At 41.3% G+C, this 20,614-nt stretch overlaps 1 protein-coding gene across 1 annotated transcript; it reads left to right on the forward strand.

The window, feature by feature from the left end:
- Positions 1 to 3,226: 3,226 nt before the first annotated feature.
- Positions 3,227 to 20,298, forward strand: LOC142103531 (carbohydrate sulfotransferase 5-like). Its single transcript, XM_075187577.1, has 3 exons — positions 3,227 to 3,401; positions 5,056 to 5,119; positions 19,008 to 20,298. Exon 3 carries the CDS (start codon positions 19,026 to 19,028, stop codon positions 20,193 to 20,195), a length of 1,170 nt encoding a protein of 389 aa, XP_075043678.1. The 5' UTR covers positions 3,227 to 3,401; positions 5,056 to 5,119; positions 19,008 to 19,025; the 3' UTR covers positions 20,196 to 20,298.
- The last annotated feature ends 316 nt before the right edge of the window (positions 20,299 to 20,614 follow it).

A 20,614-nucleotide genomic window follows, 5' to 3' on the forward strand; every position in this document is an offset into this window, starting at 1 on the left:
CTGTTGTTACCATGAGTTACCAAATATAAACCAGTTATTTTTAAACCACTCATTGATTGTTTGAACTGTTGCTATACCAGTGATTCTCTTGCCATTACCTTGAGTTATCAAAACCTGTGTTTCAAGCTCCACTACTTCTCTGTCTCTCATTTGGGAGGCCGCGACCTGCGGGATAGGGGCAGCTAAGCCCATACGTCCTTGCGGGGGTCACTGGTGAAAACCCCCTACCCGTTAGACTCCACGCTCCTGAATGAGTACCACTCATTAACAGAGAACAGGGATCCACTAAATATTCTATAGATTCGTGACATGCTGTCAACAACGATAACTGTAAATTGGAATGAGATGTCAGTGGTGGGAAGTAACAATAATGTAATAATACAAATATTACAAAAAATAATGCGCTATATTGGAGGGTGACCCGATATAATCCCTGGATAGTGGGTGAAGATCACAAAGTTCAAAACAAATATTGTGACCAATAATTTATGTAACAGAGGGTCGCAGGATGTATCATCAGGCTGCGCTCCACAGTAATATGTTGTTAAGTTGATATGACCCCTTTGCGTGGTGAGGGGTTTGTAATTACATTCACTTTGCAATGGATGTTACTCGTTTGGCTTCCACCGCTGGTTACGGGTCTCCAGATCTGATTCCTTGCTCTCTGTGAAGGAAGATCTGAGTAGGCTCGTGAGCCGGCTCGGTACTTTCGTGCATCCTCGGATCTGAATAGAGGCAAAACGTGATTGTTGCCTTGTCAGATCTCGCAGGTTTTGGATTCCATAAGTACCTCCCTCCCCAGGAGATCCAGTGCCATTGCTCACACAGAAACAGGGGTAGCAGTGTTCTTGTCACTATCCAGTCTCCAGTGACATTGCTCAGTGCCATTGCTCACACAGAAACAGGGGTAGCAGTGTTCTTGCCAGTCTCCAGTCTCCAGTGACATTGCTCAGTGCCATTGCTCACACAGAAACAGGAGGGGTAGCAGTGTTCTTGACAAAAATTGACTGGAAATGGCTGGAAATTAATGTTATTGAGGTTAATAATAATGTAGGAACAAAAAAAGAGATAAAATTATGTGATTTTAGAAAGCAAAATAGGGATTTCAGTAAAAAAAAAATAGGGATCCAAAACCAAAACACATGAGGGTGGTTTTGCCAAAACAAAAACCAAAACACGAAGTTAAACCAAAGCCCAAACCAAAACATCTCTAGTTTTCATTAGTCTAAGGAGCGTTTAGCAACTAAAAATGGGTGGTGCTTTGCAATCTTTTTTTTTTTATGTGTTACTTTTTTATTTCTATTTATTTTGTTTAACTTTTTTTTGTACCAGTGTAGGTCAGAATAGGGGACACCACAAATATATTTTTATTTTTGGAGCAGCTGTTTATTCATTCTAACTGGAGCAGTTTTTTATTTTTATTTTTATTACTATGAGAGCTAAATTTCGACCCATTAGCTCTCCTGAATGGATCATGTGATCACTGAGGGGATAGACGTAGCAGACAGAAGTACCGCATCCTATATATACAGCCCGGTGATCTATTGAACGTTGTACAGAAACGGTTGTTGCCCATCTCACTGGATTTCCAGGTGTGGACCATACACTGCTATGCATGTGGCCGCCATTCCTGTGTTTTTGCAGTGCATAGGATTGAAGCCCATGGCTGCCCTAGGTAAGGAGAAGTTATTCGGCATTAATGGGTTAACAAAAGAGGACAGGTCTACTTGAAGGATCTGTGTTTTGCAGGGGAGAAAACAAATTAGAACATTTATAGCCGCAAGGAAATTTACTGTATGAGTCAACAATTAGAAAAGCAAAGAAAAAGGCCCAGCGCAGTTCTGAGAATGTGGAGGTAACCTGAGCCAAATTTTATTTAATGGACATATCATAAAGGTGCATAGAAACAGCAGTGTGTTCAACTTTTCACTCTTTATGACACTTTTGAATATTTGACCCAATAGGAACATTCACAAAAATGCAAAACTGATGCACAATGCAAATGTCTGTCTGTGAAGTCATGTCCCTATTTTTGCATGAAAGTGCTCAGTTATATGGGTAGGCACATCAATCTGCAGGCCAAGATTGCTGCATGTGCAGGGTGCAAAATATTGCATCTTCTGGCGATAGATGCTGGACTAATAGGGCACTCTTTGCTGAATGCACGTTAGGTGCATACAATAACCTAATTATTTACCCACAAGTAAAAATGAGACAAGATTTATTTATCACATAACAAAAGAAAGTGATTTATCAAGCTAAACTTTTTGGAGCTCGACCCTGATAGTTAATGCCATCTTAATATGGCTACAGCATCGCTGGAGAGGGATCTTTGGATTCCTGCCGGGCAGGCTGGGCTGTGGGCATGTGTTGGCCGATGTCTATGGTCACAGTTATTGCCAGAACAGCCATTTATAGGATGTCCTGTCCCGGCATGACTTTAATGATAAATTGCTCCGTTACGCAATCTGTCATCGCTACAATGAGACATGTTACTTAATAGGGACAAAAATGCAAACACAATGGGCCACTTAAATACAGAACAGAATGTGGTCATGCTGCTTGTTTGTGCACCTACTGAGCAATATCCTTGGACAAACCCTTGAATTCTCTGCATTTAAGTCTTTAATGGAATTGCCACCTGTCAAGTCGTCGCCTGGACAGTTGTCGGGTGCTTTGTCTGATGTACAAAGACCTGCCAACGCTTTTGGAGCCCTGAGACCTGGATACGGTACTCGTTTGCTTCTCAAGAGCATTGTCCCAGTTTCAGCTACTTGCGTAAGCCAGTGTATTCATAACTTTCTCAGTTCAAGGCACCCTTAGGGCCTCCATAATTTTTTCATAGAAAGGGAGCGACTTCAATAAATAGATTTCACAGGGGGGATAGCTTTGATAAATAGGCCCCTGAAACTCATACCCACCACACACCTGGAGCTGCACGTAACTCATAGACCCACAGCTGCAACTGACACTATTCAAAGGGCTATAAACATAACAGTTATAGTCACTTATCAGGGTCTACAGGCATCCACACCACACCCACACACATTAATAGCAGTATACTATATCAGAGCTATAGACACGCAAAAGAGCTATAACCTAAAACCGATCAAGGGCTATGAACCACTGGCTACTTGCAGCATTGTAAAAGAGTATACTGTCTATTTGCATACCTCACCCTCCCCGTACAACCCCCCCCCCATCTTCTTTCCTTACAGGAGCCTGATACCTTCAGAAACAAATAGCTCAGCTATGAACGAACTACAAAGGAATTGGAGGACAAACAGCAACCACAACAAAAGGACAGGATCTCCAGCACCAGCGAAACCCACTCAGGCGAGCAAATACCAACTACAGCCTGAAAGAAAACAGAAAAGCAACGCAAGAAAAAAACAACCAAGGTAAGACAAACAAACCTCTACCACCTTCTTTCACCACACGCACATCATACCACACCCGAAGTTGCGCCGCGGAAACACCCTTACAAAACTAGCATCCATAGACCCGGAACCTCTGTGACATCCACAAGGCTTCAGCCGTATTAACCCATATAGATATCCTACGTACAAACGCAGGCGTCCACAAAACCCAAGAAACCACAACACTATAGACTCTGCATTGTTCTGTGGTCAACACAAGAGGGTTCTGCATTGCACTGGGGTCACCAGTATATGGGACTTAGTATTGTACTGTGATTAACAGAGCAGTATTCTGCACCTATCAAATATACAGTATGTTGTTCCCATAGCGCTCATGATAAGTATTCATTTTTGCATTATATCGCATGGCACAAGTATTTGCCATTTTTGGTTTGTGTAATCATCAGAGCATTAAAGGACATCTTTTTCCCATAGCATAGTCATTTTTTTCCAACTACCGTGATTTTCAGACCTTGAAACCAGTGGCGCTTACACACAAGCTGGTGGAACGTTATCAAAAAGCAGGTGTTAGATGGCTAGAATCTGTGCATGTTTGCACTTATCCGAGGAAGGGTTTGGGTGCATCTGGTGCATGACTTATTTTGCCTAGATAAATACTATAAAATAATAAACCTTATTTGACTATTTGGGCAGCACGGTGGTTAAGTGGTTAGCACGTCTGCCTCACAGCGCTGGGGTCATGAGTTCAATTCCCGACCATGGCCTTACCTGTGTGGAGTTTGTATGTTCTCCCCGTGTTTGCGTGTGTTTCCTCCGGGGGCTCCGGTTTCCTCCCACACTCCAAAAACATACTAGTAGGTTAATTGGCTGCTATCAAAATTGACCCTAGTCTCTCTCTCTCTCTGTGTGTGTATGTTAGGGAATTTAGACTGTAAGCTCCAATGGGGCAGGGACTGATGTGAGTGAGTTTCTCTGTACAGCGCTGCGAAATCGGTGGCGCTATATAAATAAATGGTGATGATGATGATGACATAGCACATCAACCTATCCACTTAAGGCTTTAATAAAAGGTAACAATCCTAGTGATTATTTTTGGGGTAGCTTGCTGAATGCCAAGTTATTGGTTTCCCTGTATTACAGACTCTGGAGTGTGTAACTAATGACACACCATTTTACAGTTTCTACCTTATTTGTCTCTGTATTTTGCGTTCTGGCCAGAACTGTCATTTTATATGTCACTGAATAAACCACTTTGACACTACACTACAGTTAGAGGAATTTCTTATCCTTCGAAAATAAGTAAAGGCAGGAGAAATCTCTGATTTCCCTTAAGCCCTTAATAAGTTAAAAGAAAAGCTGTGATGGACATTCTCAAATTTATATTTTCCAGATTCTTGGCTCATCAAAGCTTAATAAATAGACCCCTATATCTTATACGATGCCATGGCAGATGTGTGTCCGTTTCCACAGCAGGTTTGGCAGGATGGAGGGATGAGCCCTCTATGTTCCGAATAGCCTATGAACTACTGTTTAAGGTGTTCATTGCTGTTCTGTGCTCAGTAGAAGAATGTCTTGTAGTGCTTGCTGTACAGAAACATTCCAAAAACCCTGTTTTTCAAGAACTAATGTCTGCTGTGCAGCTCTGTCCCTCCTTAATGTCCCATGTGCCTTTCAGATCTCATTTCCTCAGTTCCTGCTGTTACTTGTCACCGCACAAACCCTCTTCTCTGCTGTTCCAGGTAATATATGGAGTTTATATGCCCTTTATATTTCTATTCAATTCTCTGAATGTAATAACTTGAGCGGAAGTCGTCATGTTGATCGATGTAGGGTGATGTAATGTCATTCATGGAGCACATGAATAGTAGGATAGAGTTGTATCTCTCTATAACAAAGAGTATGGATAATATCACAGTACCAGGACTCGTGTAATGTATAATGGGCTTCTCAATAACTGTTCCTCTTCTGTGTTAATTGGAGACTTCGCACCCCTTCTGTTGTTAGTCCAGCCTCTGGCACTTATTATCATGTATCTTACTTAACTACTACTAATAATTCCATTACTTAAGCTACTTAAACTTGCATTTGTCATCTAAACTTCAGCCCTCGTTATCTCGCCTATTGTTGCAGTAAGGACAGTAACCTGTCACTACCTTCATGTAGTTTTTGTTTCCAGTAACTTTGCGTACTGTGCGGCACCATGTAAATGGACCTAGATAGCGTATGATGGGTGTCACTTGCAGTATCTGTTATACTCCTAAGCTATAGTGGGCAACTCTACAGGGTCACGTCTAAAATGCATAGCAGGGAAGTTTTACCCAAATAACACACCTGTGATAAAACCTTTATACCAGACCAAATAAAGACACGGACACAAAATTAAAGTTGGAATGAATGACGATATTTATTTATTTTAAACTAATAGGACTGTAAGGCGGACGAGAGCAGGGCAGTCAGGAACGCAAAACCAATAAGGTGGAAAGGTCAGACCATATTACCACCAACCCAGGATCATACCTTATCTATTGGCCGGTGCTAAGATCAAGTCCAACGGCAAGACTACACCCCCTATAAACTCCGCCAGTATAAACCATACAAAACTGGCCCAAAGGTCCTACTAACAAAACGGACCAACCATGGTATGACACCATAACCGCAGGGGGGTAGTGACCTATGACAAGATCACCCAAGCACCATATGCACAGTTACAGACTGCACTGTTCTCCTACTCTCAACAACTCCGTTTTAAAGTTATGTAAGAAATTGTAGGGAGGGCGGGAGAAATCCGGAAGCAGGAAGGGCAGAAGCCTCTGCACGCTGACTTATAACTGTGTATAAGTCCCAACCCCTTCCTGCTCTCATTGGCTGAAACTTCCAGGAATCCACAGATAATAGGTTCTTTGGAAAGTCTCTCACACGCATGATTTTAACTGCGTTTAGTCTAAGGGACACACTTCTCTCTTCTTCTGTCGGTATGGTGTGCTACGTACGTCTGCATAAATTACAGCTGTCCTGATAACTCAGATCAGACTTCCTTAAATGTAATACTAAAACTGGCCACGTTTGGGAAGATCTTGTTGTCCAATTTGGTATTTTTCGACTAAACTTGACCGGACGTTACATAGTCGGTGGCTTCCCAGTTGATCAGTCTGAAATTTAAAATCCAGGTAGATTAGATTTGAACGGCCAGAATGGAAAATTAGGTTGGCCAAGAATCTTGCTGGGAGTTGTTGTTCCACAGCAGTTAGAAGGTGACTGATTGCATAACATTGGTCGGCTTAAGTTCTTCTAAGTAAGTTTTATTGAAAATGTTCAACGCTGGTCTGAGGTCCCACTAGTGATGATTGCAGATGGCTGCTTAGCTTATTCTGTGTGACTCAGTCACATGAGGCTGGGCATAAGGAATGCCAAAAGACCGTGTACTGAGTCTGAGCATGGGGGTAGTGATACCAGGGGGTGGGGGCATTGTGTTTTTGCGGGAAAGATCTCCCTAGGGAATCCAGCCGTGTTCTGACCAGCCTACGGTTGGTTTGGCATTATGGCAGGGGTAACCCCACACTGCAGGTTTCCCTGTTGTCGTGCCACCAGTAAAGCCTAGTGCTGGTACCAGTACATTTCCCATGTGCCACCCAAGGATGACAAAAAAATATTGGGCTCTGAGAGAGGAGACAGGAGCCCCCAGCTGTGGACCCCAATGCAGGTTTACTCCTACTACTATGATGGGTACATCTATGGTAACACCCGCCAGGGATATGCTGTGTATCCTCATTTACTTTTTAAAAACTTTTTTCAGCTCACTTCTGATTTTCATTCAGAGTATCAGACCCTAAATATTTTGAAGTTCAGATACAAAGTCCACTGATTGTGGCTTTGTCACCTTTATGTTGTAATTGGTAGTAATTCCAGTTGAATGATATAAGAAAAAGACTTCCATACTAATACTGGATAGTTATAAAGCACCATATATATCAACCAACTATATTTGGGGCAACCTTAGAACACAGTCGTCCTACTTTCCGTTTCCTAGATTGTGGCTCATGGCTCCCTTTTGCCATTTTATCTCAGAATTTGGTAGAACATCTCCAGAACAACTGCGCCATTTTATTTCGGATATTGTGGGATTCACTAACATCACTTGCTAAAGAATTTGACAATTCCTTCTTAAAGGATAATTCAACCCAAAACTAAAATGTTCTTCTATACACTCTGGACCCCAAAGTTTACTTACTTGGGTTCTGAAATTTTGGATAAGGAGCATGCCCCCTGAGATCTCACCTGGGGCTTATTCTGCTCAGCTCAATTCTGCACATGCCCAGAGTATTGTGTTATCGATGGATAACATTGAGACAATACACTGACTATGGGAGCCTGCAACAGTGAGCAGAGGCGGTGCTCACACATTCACCCTTGAGGAACCTCCACAGAGATCCTAAACGCCAGATACCAGGTAAGTAAACTTTGATGATCAAGATATGATTAAAATATTCAAAAGAATTCAGTTTTGGTGGAATTAATCTTAATAATGTACAGTACAACACTTATTTATTGAGCTATTATTATTATGGTGGCACCATAGCAGGTGAACCTGCAGCAGGGGTCCCCCTGTCATGATGACAAACTAGCCCCAGGTTATTCAGCACTATGCTGGATTTCCTAGGGAGTGGGATCGATAACAATAATGTGCGGGCCCCCCCAATAGGGACACCAAGACCCTTGCTGAAAGCACTAGGGCTCTTCCCACACCCCTGGGCGGTGGGTGTGGGGTAATAAAGTGTAGAAATATGAAAAAAAGATGTATAAAGCGCTATTTTAGTTTGTTGAACTACACGTCCCAGACAGCCCGGGATACCATAAACAGTCAGGGCATGCTGGTGCTTGTAGAGGTACACATCCCAGCATGTCCATGGCTGCCAGGACATGCTGGCTCTTGGAGAACCACAAGTGCCAGCATGCCCTGACACCCAGGGCCCGCTGAGCCATGTAGTACCACAAAGTAAAATTTAAATAAAACACACGCCTCTTTTAAGCCACATTAGTTTAATAAACCAAATGGCTTTAAAAACCAAAACTAAAATGGAAATAAATCACACTCCTCACTTAAACCACGTAATTTTATCAAAAACAATAAAACCCCAAATATATTTGCAATTTGTTGTCTTCATTTGTAATGGACCCAGCATTGTAAGCTTTTATTCCTTAAGGCTTGAGTCCATAATATAGACCAAACCATTCTAAGGTCCTGTAGGGGTCAAAAAAAAAAAACACATTCAAGGACCTGTAGTTGTCCATTAAAAAAGAATAAAAAAATAAATGTTATATATATATATATCTATATCACATAATTAATTATGTATGAACTACTTTTCTATATTGAAAACAGAAGGGAATGTTAGTTCCACATATTGCAATATATGTTAATTTGACCAACTCACACCAAAGTCTTCCCATTCTGGTCAGTCCTAACATGATCAAATGTTATGCTTTTTTATCTGGGCTAAAGGCTTACCTGCACATAGCTTTAAAGGCAAATCATTCCCAAGCTATAGCAGCCATGGGATCCTAACATGATCAAATGCAGCCATGGGATCCTAACATGATCAAATGCAGCCATGGGATCCTAACATGATTAAATGCTATGCTTTTTAAAAAGCATAGCATTTGAACTTTGAGCGGACCAATCCACACCAAACTCATCAAACCATGTCTTGTAGTTCTTGCTTTGTGCACTGGGCACAGTCATGTTGGATTAGCAAAGGGCTTTCCCCAAACTGTTGCTACAAAGTTGGAAGCATAGCATTGTCCAAAATGACTTGGTATGCTGAAGCATTAAGATTGCCCTTCACTGGAGCTAAGGGGCCGTACCATTATCCCTCCTCCATCAAACTTCACAGTTGACATAATGCAGTCAGGGAGATAACATTCTCCCGGCATCAGCCAAACCCAGGCTCGCCCATCTGACTGCCAAACAGAGAAGTGTTATTCGTCACTCCACAGAACACGTTTCCACTGCTCCACAGTCCAGTGTCGGTGAGCTTTACACCACTACATCTGGCGCCTGCCATTAGTCTTGGTGATGTGAGGCTTGTATGCAGCTGCTAGGCCATGAAAACCCATTCCATTAAGAGCTCTCCCTCTTACATTAATGCCATTGGAATTTGGGAACTCTTCAGCTATGGAATCAGCAGAGCGTTGGCGACTTTTTAAGCCCCAAGCACCTAAGCAATTGTTGACTCCGCTCTGTGATTTTACGTGGTCTTCCGCTTAGTGGCTGAGTTTCTGTTGTTCCTAAACACTTCCACTTTCTAATAATATCTCTTACAGTTGACCATGGAATACCCAGCAGGGATGAAATTTCACGAACCGTCTTATTGCAGAGGTGGCATCCTATCACAGTACCACGCTGGAAGTCACTGAGCTCTTCAGAACAACCCACTTTGTATCACAAATGTTTACAAATGGAGACCATATGGCTAGGTGCTTGATGTTATACACCTCTGGCAATGGGTCTGTTTGAAACACCTCAATTCAATAATTAACAGGTGCGGTCAAATACTTTTGTCCATCATATAGTGTGTTAGTGAAGAATACACTGGCGAAACCCGGTGATTCATACCGCTACCAGGGATACCACCAGTGACAGAAGGGTAATAGGGCAAAAATGATTAAAATCAGAAAATTGTGCTTACCTGCCAACCTCAGGTTCGTCCACAGCGCTTCTGATACGCAGCCAGCAGGACCCCAGAAGAAGAGGAGGAGGAATGTAAAAGGACAGAGACATACACATATAAATTAATGCTTATAAGCTACATGCAACCAGTGGGCACAGCCTCTTCCTACATTTCTCAGGGGGCACAGTGTCTTCCTGGACCTGTCCCCTGACCTGTGCTCCTTCTCCAAAGGGTGCTTGTTCCTGAGCAGATCTGCTGCCCCCCTTGTCATAGCTGTCTGTATACCTCCCTCCCCCAAGACCAGCTACTTGTCTCCTGACATACTACGTGCTGCTGTGAACGTTCTGCTAATCTGATTGGCTACAGGTTGTTCTGTTCCTATGACCTTCAGACCTGGGGAAAACACGACTATAAAAAAGGCTATTTGGACTACTAATCCAAGAGGTATATTTACTAAACTGCGGGTTTGAAAAAGTGGAGATCTTGATTAATACTGACTGATAATACTATATCGTTGCCTGACCTATAATATAAATGAACAACTTTCTGATTCCCACAGTTTAGTAAATATACCCCCAAGTGTTATCGGTGCAGTTAATTGGATATGAGCAATGGTAAGTATACTGTATATTAATAGTTGTCTGACAGACCTAATCATTATGAACTTGATTGCTTCCAATGGCCCAGTATGTGTCTGTTCAGGCTAGTAAAGCTTCACCTTTTACTAACTTTGGTCATTTCATACAAGGCCTGTTACAGGGGCAGGCTCGGCCGGGGGCAGGGGGGCAGATGCCCCCCGGGCCAGACACGAAAAAGGAAATTTTGGGCCGGTATTACTTTGTGGCTGGCCTCTCCTCTGGGACCAGACACAATCCATCACTGGTTCCGCTTGTCTCTTCCCTCCCTCCCCGTTGTCACATGGGACCCACACCATGTGACAGGTGCTGTCCCATGTGTGAAGATCAGCATACGTGGATGGAACAAGGTAAGTGGTGTGTATGTGTGTGTGTCAGTATAGTGTGTGTGAGATGTCAGTATAGTGTGAGTGAGATGTCAGTATAGTGTGAGTGAGATGTCAGTATAGTGTGTGTGAGATGTCAGTATAGTGTGAGTGAGATGTCAGTATAGTGTGTGTGAGATGTCAGTATAGTGTGTGTGAGATGTCAGTATAGTGTGAGTGAGATGTCAGTATAGTGTGAGTGAGATGTCAGTATAGTGTGTGTGAGATGTCAGTATAGTGTGAGTGAGATGTCAGTATAGTGTGTGTGAGATGTCAGTATAGTGTGTGTGAGATGTCAGTATAGTGTGAGTGAGATGTCAGTATAGTGTGTGTGAGATGTCAGTATAGTGTGTGTGTGAGATGTCAGTATAGTGTGAGTGAGATGTCAGTATAGTGTGAGTGAGATGTCAGTATAGTGTGAGTGAGATGTCAGTATACTGTGAGTGAGATGTCAGTATAGTGTGTGTGAGATGTCAGTATAGTGTGAGTGAGATGTCAGTATAGTGTGTGTGAGATGTCAGTATAGTGTGAGTGAGATGTCAGTATAGTGTGAGTGAGATGTCAGTATAGTGTGAGTGAGATGTCAGTATAGTGTGTGTGAGATGTCAGTATAGTGTGAGTGAGATGTCAGTATAGTGTGAGTGAGATGTCAGTATAGTGTGAGTGAGATGTCAGTATAGTGTGAGTGAGATGTCAGTATAGTGTGAGTGAGATGTCAGTATAGTGTGAGTGAGATGTCAGTATAGTGTGTGTGAGATGTCAGTATAGTGTGAGTGAGATGTCAGTATAGTGTGTGTGAGATGTCAGTATAGTGTGTGTGAGATGTCAGTATAGTGTGTGTGAGATGTCAGTATAGTGTGTGTGAGATGTCAGTATAGTGTGAGTGAGATGTCAGTATAGTGTGAGTGAGATGTCAGTATAGTGTGTGTGAGATGTCAGTATAGTGTGAGTGAGATGTCAGTATAGTGTGTGTGAGATGTCAGTATAGTGTGTGTGAGATGTCAGTATAGTGTGAGTGAGATGTCAGTATAGTGTGAGTGAGATGTCAGTATAGTGTGTGTGAGATGTCAGTATAGTGTGTGTGAGATATCAGTAAAGGGTCATTCCATGTCAGTTCAACCAGGACTGTCCACCACCCATCTTAGATTTCTACGAAAATTTTTTAGTTAAGAGAGGATGTCAAAACAACTATTTCTGCCAAAAATCTCGACTGTCTGATAATTAGTTTATTAAATATTGATTTTTCAATTTATTAAATAATTTTACTAATCGTGGCTTCTTTATCCAGTTTATTTGAAGTATCACGAGGTGTTTATTAAGGAATCACCACAAAATTTGGACCCCCAAGGAAACTCTTCCTCCTGAATCCAAAAATCCAAACCAAATCACTTTATCTGCCTCATGTTTTGCGTTACGGCAAAAACGCACATTTTTCAAATAGAGTTAAAAACGCTAGGTTCAATGGACATTAGGGATCCCATTTTTGGGGGGGGGGTGTTTAAAAAAGGTATACATTACTACCACCAAAAAATCAGCTGGGTACTCTGTTTCATAGCGGAGAAAAAAAATAATGAAGTTGATGTTCGATTACTGTTGTATCGCATACATAATTTACACAAAAAAGTCTCAAATGCAGTAACCAATGACCCTGAAACCTCAGTCTGCTACTATCATGAAAAGCTTCTGCTGCCAAGATATGAATAATTTCAGAAAACTGCTGTAATCCTTTATTGTCTCACAAAAAAGGAGCCAGAAAAAGCTTAAAAAAGTTATGTCACTGAAGTGGACCAAAGAACATGGTGACTGTCAGCTTGTTGTATATTTTAGGCAAGATGATTGTGACACTTCAAACTGTGTGAGCCTGTGCGTTATTAGCGATACCCATGACCATGTAGCTATAACTGTACATGCCTTCATTACGGTAGTTGTGAAACACCTAGCGAAACTATTGGAGTATATTTACTACTTTAGTGATGGTGCAAGTGCACAATACAAGAACTGCAAAAACTTTTTTAACTTATGCTTCAATAAGGATGACTTCAACATTCAAGCAGAATAAAAAAAAATTCCACATCTCATGGTAAGAGTCCATGTGATGGCATTGGAGGGACAGTTAAACATCTAGCGACACGCACCAGTCTGCAAGCAGTGGAAACCCATCACATCTTGACGCCTTTGGACCTGGGCAAATGAAAATGTACGTGGCATAAAGTTTTTTTACGTGTCACAAAACGAAATACAAGACTGCAAAACCAAGCTGCATAGCCGTCTAGAAACAGCAAACACTGTGGTAGGATTCTCATCACAGATTTCGGCCTATTAGTAATGATGAGCTACACATATATTGATTGTCATCTGACGACATAAAGACAGGAGGAACCAAAGTTAGTGTCACTATGACCACAGTCACAAAAAAATGTGGACAAAAGTGATCTGGAACATATATAGCAGCAGTGTATGAGAACATTTGGTACATTGGGTATATCATTCAATGTAATGAGGAGGAACAAGATGTGCTGATACACTTCATGAAACAAAACCAATCAACAAATGTGCTGTCCTGGCCTTCAAGAGATAAGTGTTTTGTTCCTTATATTCATGTCCTCTGTGTAACAGAAGTGCCTACTATCCAAGGAAGTACTGGAAGGCAGTATACACTTTCTGCTGACACTTTAAGGAAAATTATAGACCGTTACAACAAGTTCTAAACAAGGGAAAAATAATGAGATTGACTCAACTTCAGTTAAGGACTTAACTTATGTTAAAGGTTTTTCATTTCATGGTTTCTTGTGTTAATTATGTATGCGGTACAACAGTAATCGAACATCAACTTCATTATTTTACCTTAGGGGTCCAAATTTTGTGTCGATTCCTTAACAAACAACCGCGGTACTTCAAATAAACTGGATAAAGAAGCCGCGATTAGTAAATTATTTAATAAATTGAAAAATCAATATTTAATCAACTAATTGTCAGACAGTCTAGATATTTGGCAGAAATAGTTGTTTTGACCTCCTCTCTTAACTAAAAAAATTTCAAAAAAATCTGAGATGGGTGGTGGACATTTCATGTTTTTTTTGGGTGATGTGGAATGACCCTAAAGTGTGTGTGAGATGTCAGTATAGTGTGTGTCAGTAAAGTGTGTGTGTGCGTGTGAGATGTCAGTAAAGTGTGTGTGTGATGTCAGTACAGTGTGTGTGTGGAGTATGTCATTATAATGTGTGAGGGAAGTGGAGTCTTAATTTGGTGTGGGAGGTAGAAGGCGGCTAGTTATTTAATGGGTGCTATTTTGTTTGTGGGGTGTTGGGGGGCAATTTAATTTATTGGTGGGGCTGTTTGGAGGGAGGTAAATAGGTGTATATTTAAATGTCTTTGCTATCTAATGTCAGGGTTGGTTGGAGGGAAATAGATCAAATCTAGAAGAAAAAATTAATCTAGTAACTACATTTAATAAACAGACCTAAGCCAACAGCCTTCATTGCCTAAAACACTTCCACAAACCTAATATTTCGGGTCTCATTTCCAATAGAAAAAAAAAGAGGGTTCCCATCATTACTTAACGCTACAATGGCTGCTCTGTACCATTATATGCATCTTACGCAGTATAGAAGAGGATAAAATACCTCTTTTAGGTCTATGGAATAGATGGATTAGACAGCAGTGCTGTGTGCATGGGTAGGTCAAGTGAGCTCAATTATGCAATACAACCCGTTTCATCTGTGAGATACAAGAAGGGCATTTTTTAGCCATGTATAAATTAAGAGATTACTCTCACAACATGATCACTTGTTTTCAAGCGATTTCCAGTGAGCTGTGCTACAATCGCTGAGTAGTGTGATGATCTCCTTCAATCGCTCAGTGTTGCAATTTAATCTCCTTCCATGGACAGATTAATTTCACTTACAAAGTTTAATGGGATAGGAGACTAATCACAGATTAACATCTGTGGTTTAAGGAGTGATTACACAAAATGTGTTTTCTATTAGTTTTTCATTAACTTAAGCATATAAATGACACATATGATTATTAACTGAAACAAATGCCAGGGTACAGGGAAAAAAAATGGACAAAGTCCATCATAAAAATTCAGATAACATGAATTCTGCTGAACTGAGTTTACAGATTGCAAAGATCACAGACAGGAACATTCCAAACTAACCAGCGTATACCTGGGCATAGCTGCTGATTCCCACAGTTCCAATGCCATTTTCAACGGATATCCATTCATGCTTGTCTGTGTACTTGCGATCTGCAAAAGTAAATTAAAAAAATAAAACAAATTGGCACAAATGGAACCAACTTCCAGGTAATTTATGGAGTTTATATGCCCTTTGTATTTCTATTCAATTCTCTGAATGTAATAACTTGAGCGGAAGTTGTCATGTTGATCGATGTAGTGTGATGTAATGTCATTCATGGAGCACATAAATAGTAGGATAGGGTTGTATAGCTCTATATCAAAGAGTATGGATAATATCACAGTACCAGGACTCGTGTAATGTATAATGGGCTTCTCAATAACTGTTCCTCTTCTGTGTTAATTGGAAACTTCGCACCTCTACTGTTGCTAGTCCAGCCTCTGGCACTTATTATCATGTATCTTACTTAACTACTACCAAACCTTCCATTACTTAAGCTACTTAAACTTGCATTTGTTATCTAAACTTCAGCCCTGGTTATCTCGCCTATTGTTGCAGTAAGGACAGTAACCTGTCACTATCTTCATGTAGTTTTTGTTTCCAGTAACTTTGTGTACCGTGTGGCACCATGTAAATGGACCTAGATAGCGTATGATGGGTGTCACTTGCAGTATCTGTTATACTCCTAGACATAGATGGGCAACTCTAAAGGGTCACGTCTCTTCTTCTGTCGGTATGGTGTGCTACGTACGTCTGCATAAATTACAGCTGTCTTGATAACTCAGATTACTTCCTTAAACGTAATACTAAAACTGGCAATGTACGGGAAGATCTTGTTGCCCAATTTGGTAGTTTTCGACTAAACTTGACCGGACGTTACATAGTCGGTGGCTTCACAGTTGATGAGTCTGAAATTTAAAATCCAGGTAGATTAGATTTGAATGGCCAGAATGGAAAATTAGGTTGGCCAAGTCTCTCGCTGGGAGTTGTAGTTCCACAGCAGTTAGAAGGTGACTGATTGCATAACATTGGTCGGCTTAAGTTCTTCTAAGTAAGTTTTATTAAAAATATTCAACGCTGGTCTGAGGTCCTACTGGTGATGATTGCAGATGGCTGCTTAGCTTATTCTGTGTGACTCAGTGACATGAGGCTGGGCATAAGGAATGCCAAAAGACCGTGTACTGAGTCTGAGCATGGGGGTAGTGATACCAGGGGGGGGGGTGGGGGCATTGTTTTTTTTTGCGGGAAAGATCTCCCTAGGGAATCCTGCCCTGTGCTGACCGGCCTACGGTTGGTTTGGCATTATGGCAGGGGTAACCCCACACTGCAGGTTTCCCTGTTGTCGTGCCACCAGTAAAGCCTAGTGCTGGTACCAGTAAATTTCCCATGTGCCACCCAAGGATGACAAAAACATATGGGGCTCTGAGAGAGGAGACAGGAGCCCCCAGCTGTGGACCCCAATGCAGGTTTACTCCTATTATTATGGTGGGTACATCTATGGTAACACCCGCCGAGGTCTCACCTTGGGCTTATTCTGCTCAGCTCAATTCTGCACATGCCCAGAGTATTGTGTTATCGATGGATAACATTATGAAAATACACTGACTATGGGAGCCTGCAATAGTGAGCAGAGGCGGTGCTCACACATTCACCCTTGAGGAACCTCCACAGAGATCCTAAATGCCAGATGCCAGGTAAGTAAACTTTGATGATCAAGATATGATTAAAAGATTCAAAAGAATTCAGTTATTGGGTGGAACTGCTCTTATTGAGCTATTATTATTATGGTGGCACCATAGCAGATGAACCTGCAGCAGGGGTCCCCCTGTCATGATTACAAACTAGCCCCAGGCTGTTCAACACTGGGCTGGATTTCCTAGGGAGTAGGGTCAGTAAGAATAATGAGCGGGGGCCCCCTCTAGGGACACCCAGATCTGTGCTGAACGCACTAGGGCTCTTCCCACACCCCTGGGCAGTGGATGTGGGGTAATAAAGTGTAGGATTATGTAAAAAAAAAGATGTATAAAGCGCTATTTTAGTTTGTTGAACTACACATCCCAGCCAGCCCGGGATACCATAAACAGTCTGGGCATGCTAGTGCTTGTAGAACTACACATCCCAGCATTCCCATGGCTGCCAGGGCATGCTGGCTCTTGGAGAACCACAAGTGCCAGCATGCCCTGACACCCAGGGCCCGCTGAGCCATGTAGTACAACAAAGTAAAATTTAAATAAAACACATGCCTCTTTTAAACCACATCAGTTTAATACAAAAAATGGTTTTAAAAAACAAAACTAAAATGGAATTAAAACACAATCCTCACTTAAACCACATAATTTTATCAAAAACAATAAAACCCCAAATATACTTACAATCTGTTGTCTTCATTTTTAATGGACCCAGTCTTGTCAAGCTTTTATTCCTTAAGGCTTGAGTCCATAATATAGACCAAACTATTCCAAGGTCCAGTAGGTGTCAAAAAAAATCCAAGGACCTGTAGTTATCCATTTAAAAAAACTAAAAAAGAATAATATATATATATATGTGTGTGTGTGTGTGTGTGTGTGTGTGTGTGTGTGTGTGTGTGTAAACACTTAATTAATTCTGTACTAACTACTTTTCTATATTGAAAACAGGAGGAAATGTTAGTTCCACATATTGCAATATATGTTAAGCTGACTAACTCACACCAAAGTTTTCCCATTCTGGTCAGCCCTAACATGATCAAATGTTATGCTTTTTTATCTGGGCTGAAGGCTTACCTGCACATAGCTTTGAAGGCAAATCTTCCCCAAGCACTTGCAGCCATGGGATCCTAACATGATCAAATGCAGCCATGGGATCCTAGCATGATCGAATGCTATGCTTTTTAAAAAGCATGTGAACATTCTGCTGATCTGATTGGCTACAGGTTGATCTTTTCCTATGACCTTCAGACCTGGGGAAAACACGACAATAAAAAAGGGCTATTTGGACTAATAATCAAAGGGGTATATTTACTAAACTGCGGGTTTGAAAAAGTGGAGATGTTGCCTATAGCAACCAATCAGATTCTAGCTGTCATTTTGTAGAATGTACTAAATAAATCATAGCTAGAATCTGATTGGTTGCTATAGGCCATATTATAGCAGATCCCAGACAGAGGGCGGGGCGTGGTCAATCGCGTCATTTTGGACATAGGATATTGAAATCAGTTGCTATCTGTTGCATTGTCTATTTACTTTCTTTTTGAAAATCAAAACAAAAAAACAATTCCAGCTTGCTCTGTCCTTTACATTAAGCCTCTCTGTTTTGTGTATTGTGTATTCAAATAAATGTGGATCTGAAAAGAAAAAGCTAACAGTTCATTATGCAATATTTTATATTAGCTAACTATACAGTTCAACTTTTGTTCTCAGTTTACACTATTGCATACTTGCCAACCTTTGAAAAGTGAATTCCGGGATATCCTGGCAGGGGGCGTGGTTGGAGGGCGGGAGGGAGCAGGGCATGGTCAATCTCGTCATTTTGGCCCCACCCCTGCAACAAAAATGTCATTTTGTCGTGGGGGGGCCCAAAATGACGCGATTCACCGCAAATTGCATCATTTTGGCGAGTAAATTGCAGTATGCGGGATACTTGCCTGCTCTCCCGGGAGTCCGGGAGACCTACCCGGATTTCGGGAATCTCCCGGACTTTCCGGGAGAGTTGGCAAGTATGCACTATTGGAGAAACAGAAGACAAGTTACTAACCCCAGATCTGCAGTATACTGACATTATGTATAAATCTGGGTGAAGGTCTAGTCTATAACAATGTTCATTTTGTTTTTCTTATCCACAGTAACCAAATTCAGAAATCATGAGCAGAGTTAGAGTTTACACAGTTGTGATACTGATTATTGTTCATGTAATTCTGATTTTTACACAACTGGGGACTAAAGATACTCAGACAAGCAAAAAGCATAAGACAGGAAAAGTCCATCTTCTTATACTCTCCACCTGGAGGTCGGGATCATCTCTTGTCGGTCAGTTTTTCAGCCAACACCCTGATGTCTTCTACTTGAAGGAGCCAACCTGGCACGTGTGGAGGTCCATGTATTGGTACAAAGCACATGTCCTACAGATGGCGGTGAGGGACATGATGCGATCAATCTTCAGGTGTGACATGTCTGTGTTTGATGCCTACATGCAAAATAAAAATAGTGTATCAGACTTGTTCCGGTGGTCTTTTAGCAGAGCCCTCTGCTCACCTCCAGCATGTGATTCTTTTTCTCGTAACGACATTGTAACTGAAGCCATTTGTAGGACGGATTGTGGAAAGTATCCATTTGAAAAGATTGAAGACACTTGTAATACTTACAGCCACGTTGTTATACAGGACGTTCGCATCTTTGATATAAAAGTGCTGTATTCCCTTTTAAAAGACCCCACCTTAAACCTCAAGATCCTACACATAGTCCGTGACCCCAGAGCGGTTGCCAAATCTTGGGAACAAATTAAACATACTTTGAAATTTGACAAAAATTTTATCCTCAATGCAACCGACGCCAAAGCATCCGACAGCGAGTTCAAAGTATTAAAAGAGATCTGCCGGAGTCAGGTCGACATATATGAAACGGCCAATTCTGAAAAATTATTTCCTCTTGAAGGCCGCTACATGTTGATTAGATACGATGATCTGGTTAGACACCCTTTAAAGAAAGTAAAAGAAATGTTTTCGTTTGCTAACCTACGGCTGACTGAAAACCTAAGCACGTGGATTTATAATATTACCCATGGAAAATGGCAAGCTAAGGTGAGCGGTTTCCAAATTACGCCAAGAGATGCATTATATGCGGCCCAGGCTTGGAGGAGCGTGTTGACCTTCGAAACAGTTAATAAAGTGCAGAACATATGTCAAGATGCTATGGATACTTTCCGTTACCAATTTATGGATTCAGAGGAAGAGCTGCGTGATTTAACTATGAAATCTGTACTGCCAAGACGGAGAGACGATTTCAAATGGTTAGCGCAGACGAAAAATGAATGAAATTGTTTACTTACATATATTTCGAATAGAGTGACATGGCACTTACATTCCTCTAATCTTTATTGACTGTTAAATACAAACTAAAGTGGAGCTAAACCTATATATATAATTAAATAAAAAACAAATGTGTATAATAGAAGTACAATAGCAACTAGTACAACAAGGGTTAAGTGTTACACTATATATGATAAAATTCAGCGAAGAGTTAAAGGTGCTATATCTAGCTGATGGTACAAAATTTCATCTTGATACTCTCTTCTGGTCCTTTGTCTCAACATAAAATCCCTTTAGGCTGGGTACACACTACAGGGTATTCAGCCCATTATTGGGCCAATCACACGATAATCAACCGTTCTGAGTGATATCGCATTAATGTGTACGCTCCAATGATGAACGATTATCGTTCCACAGCACATCGT

This window comes from Mixophyes fleayi, chromosome 10 (assembly GCF_038048845.1).
Source record: "Mixophyes fleayi isolate aMixFle1 chromosome 10, aMixFle1.hap1, whole genome shotgun sequence".
Classification (NCBI taxonomy): Eukaryota; Metazoa; Chordata; class Amphibia; order Anura; family Limnodynastidae; genus Mixophyes; species Mixophyes fleayi.

Bases quoted from the DNA above. Each gene is read 5' to 3' on its own strand.
- LOC142103531 (XM_075187577.1), top strand. From the start codon at position 19,026: ATGAGCAGAGTTAGAGTTTACACAGTTGTGATACTGATTATTGTTCAT.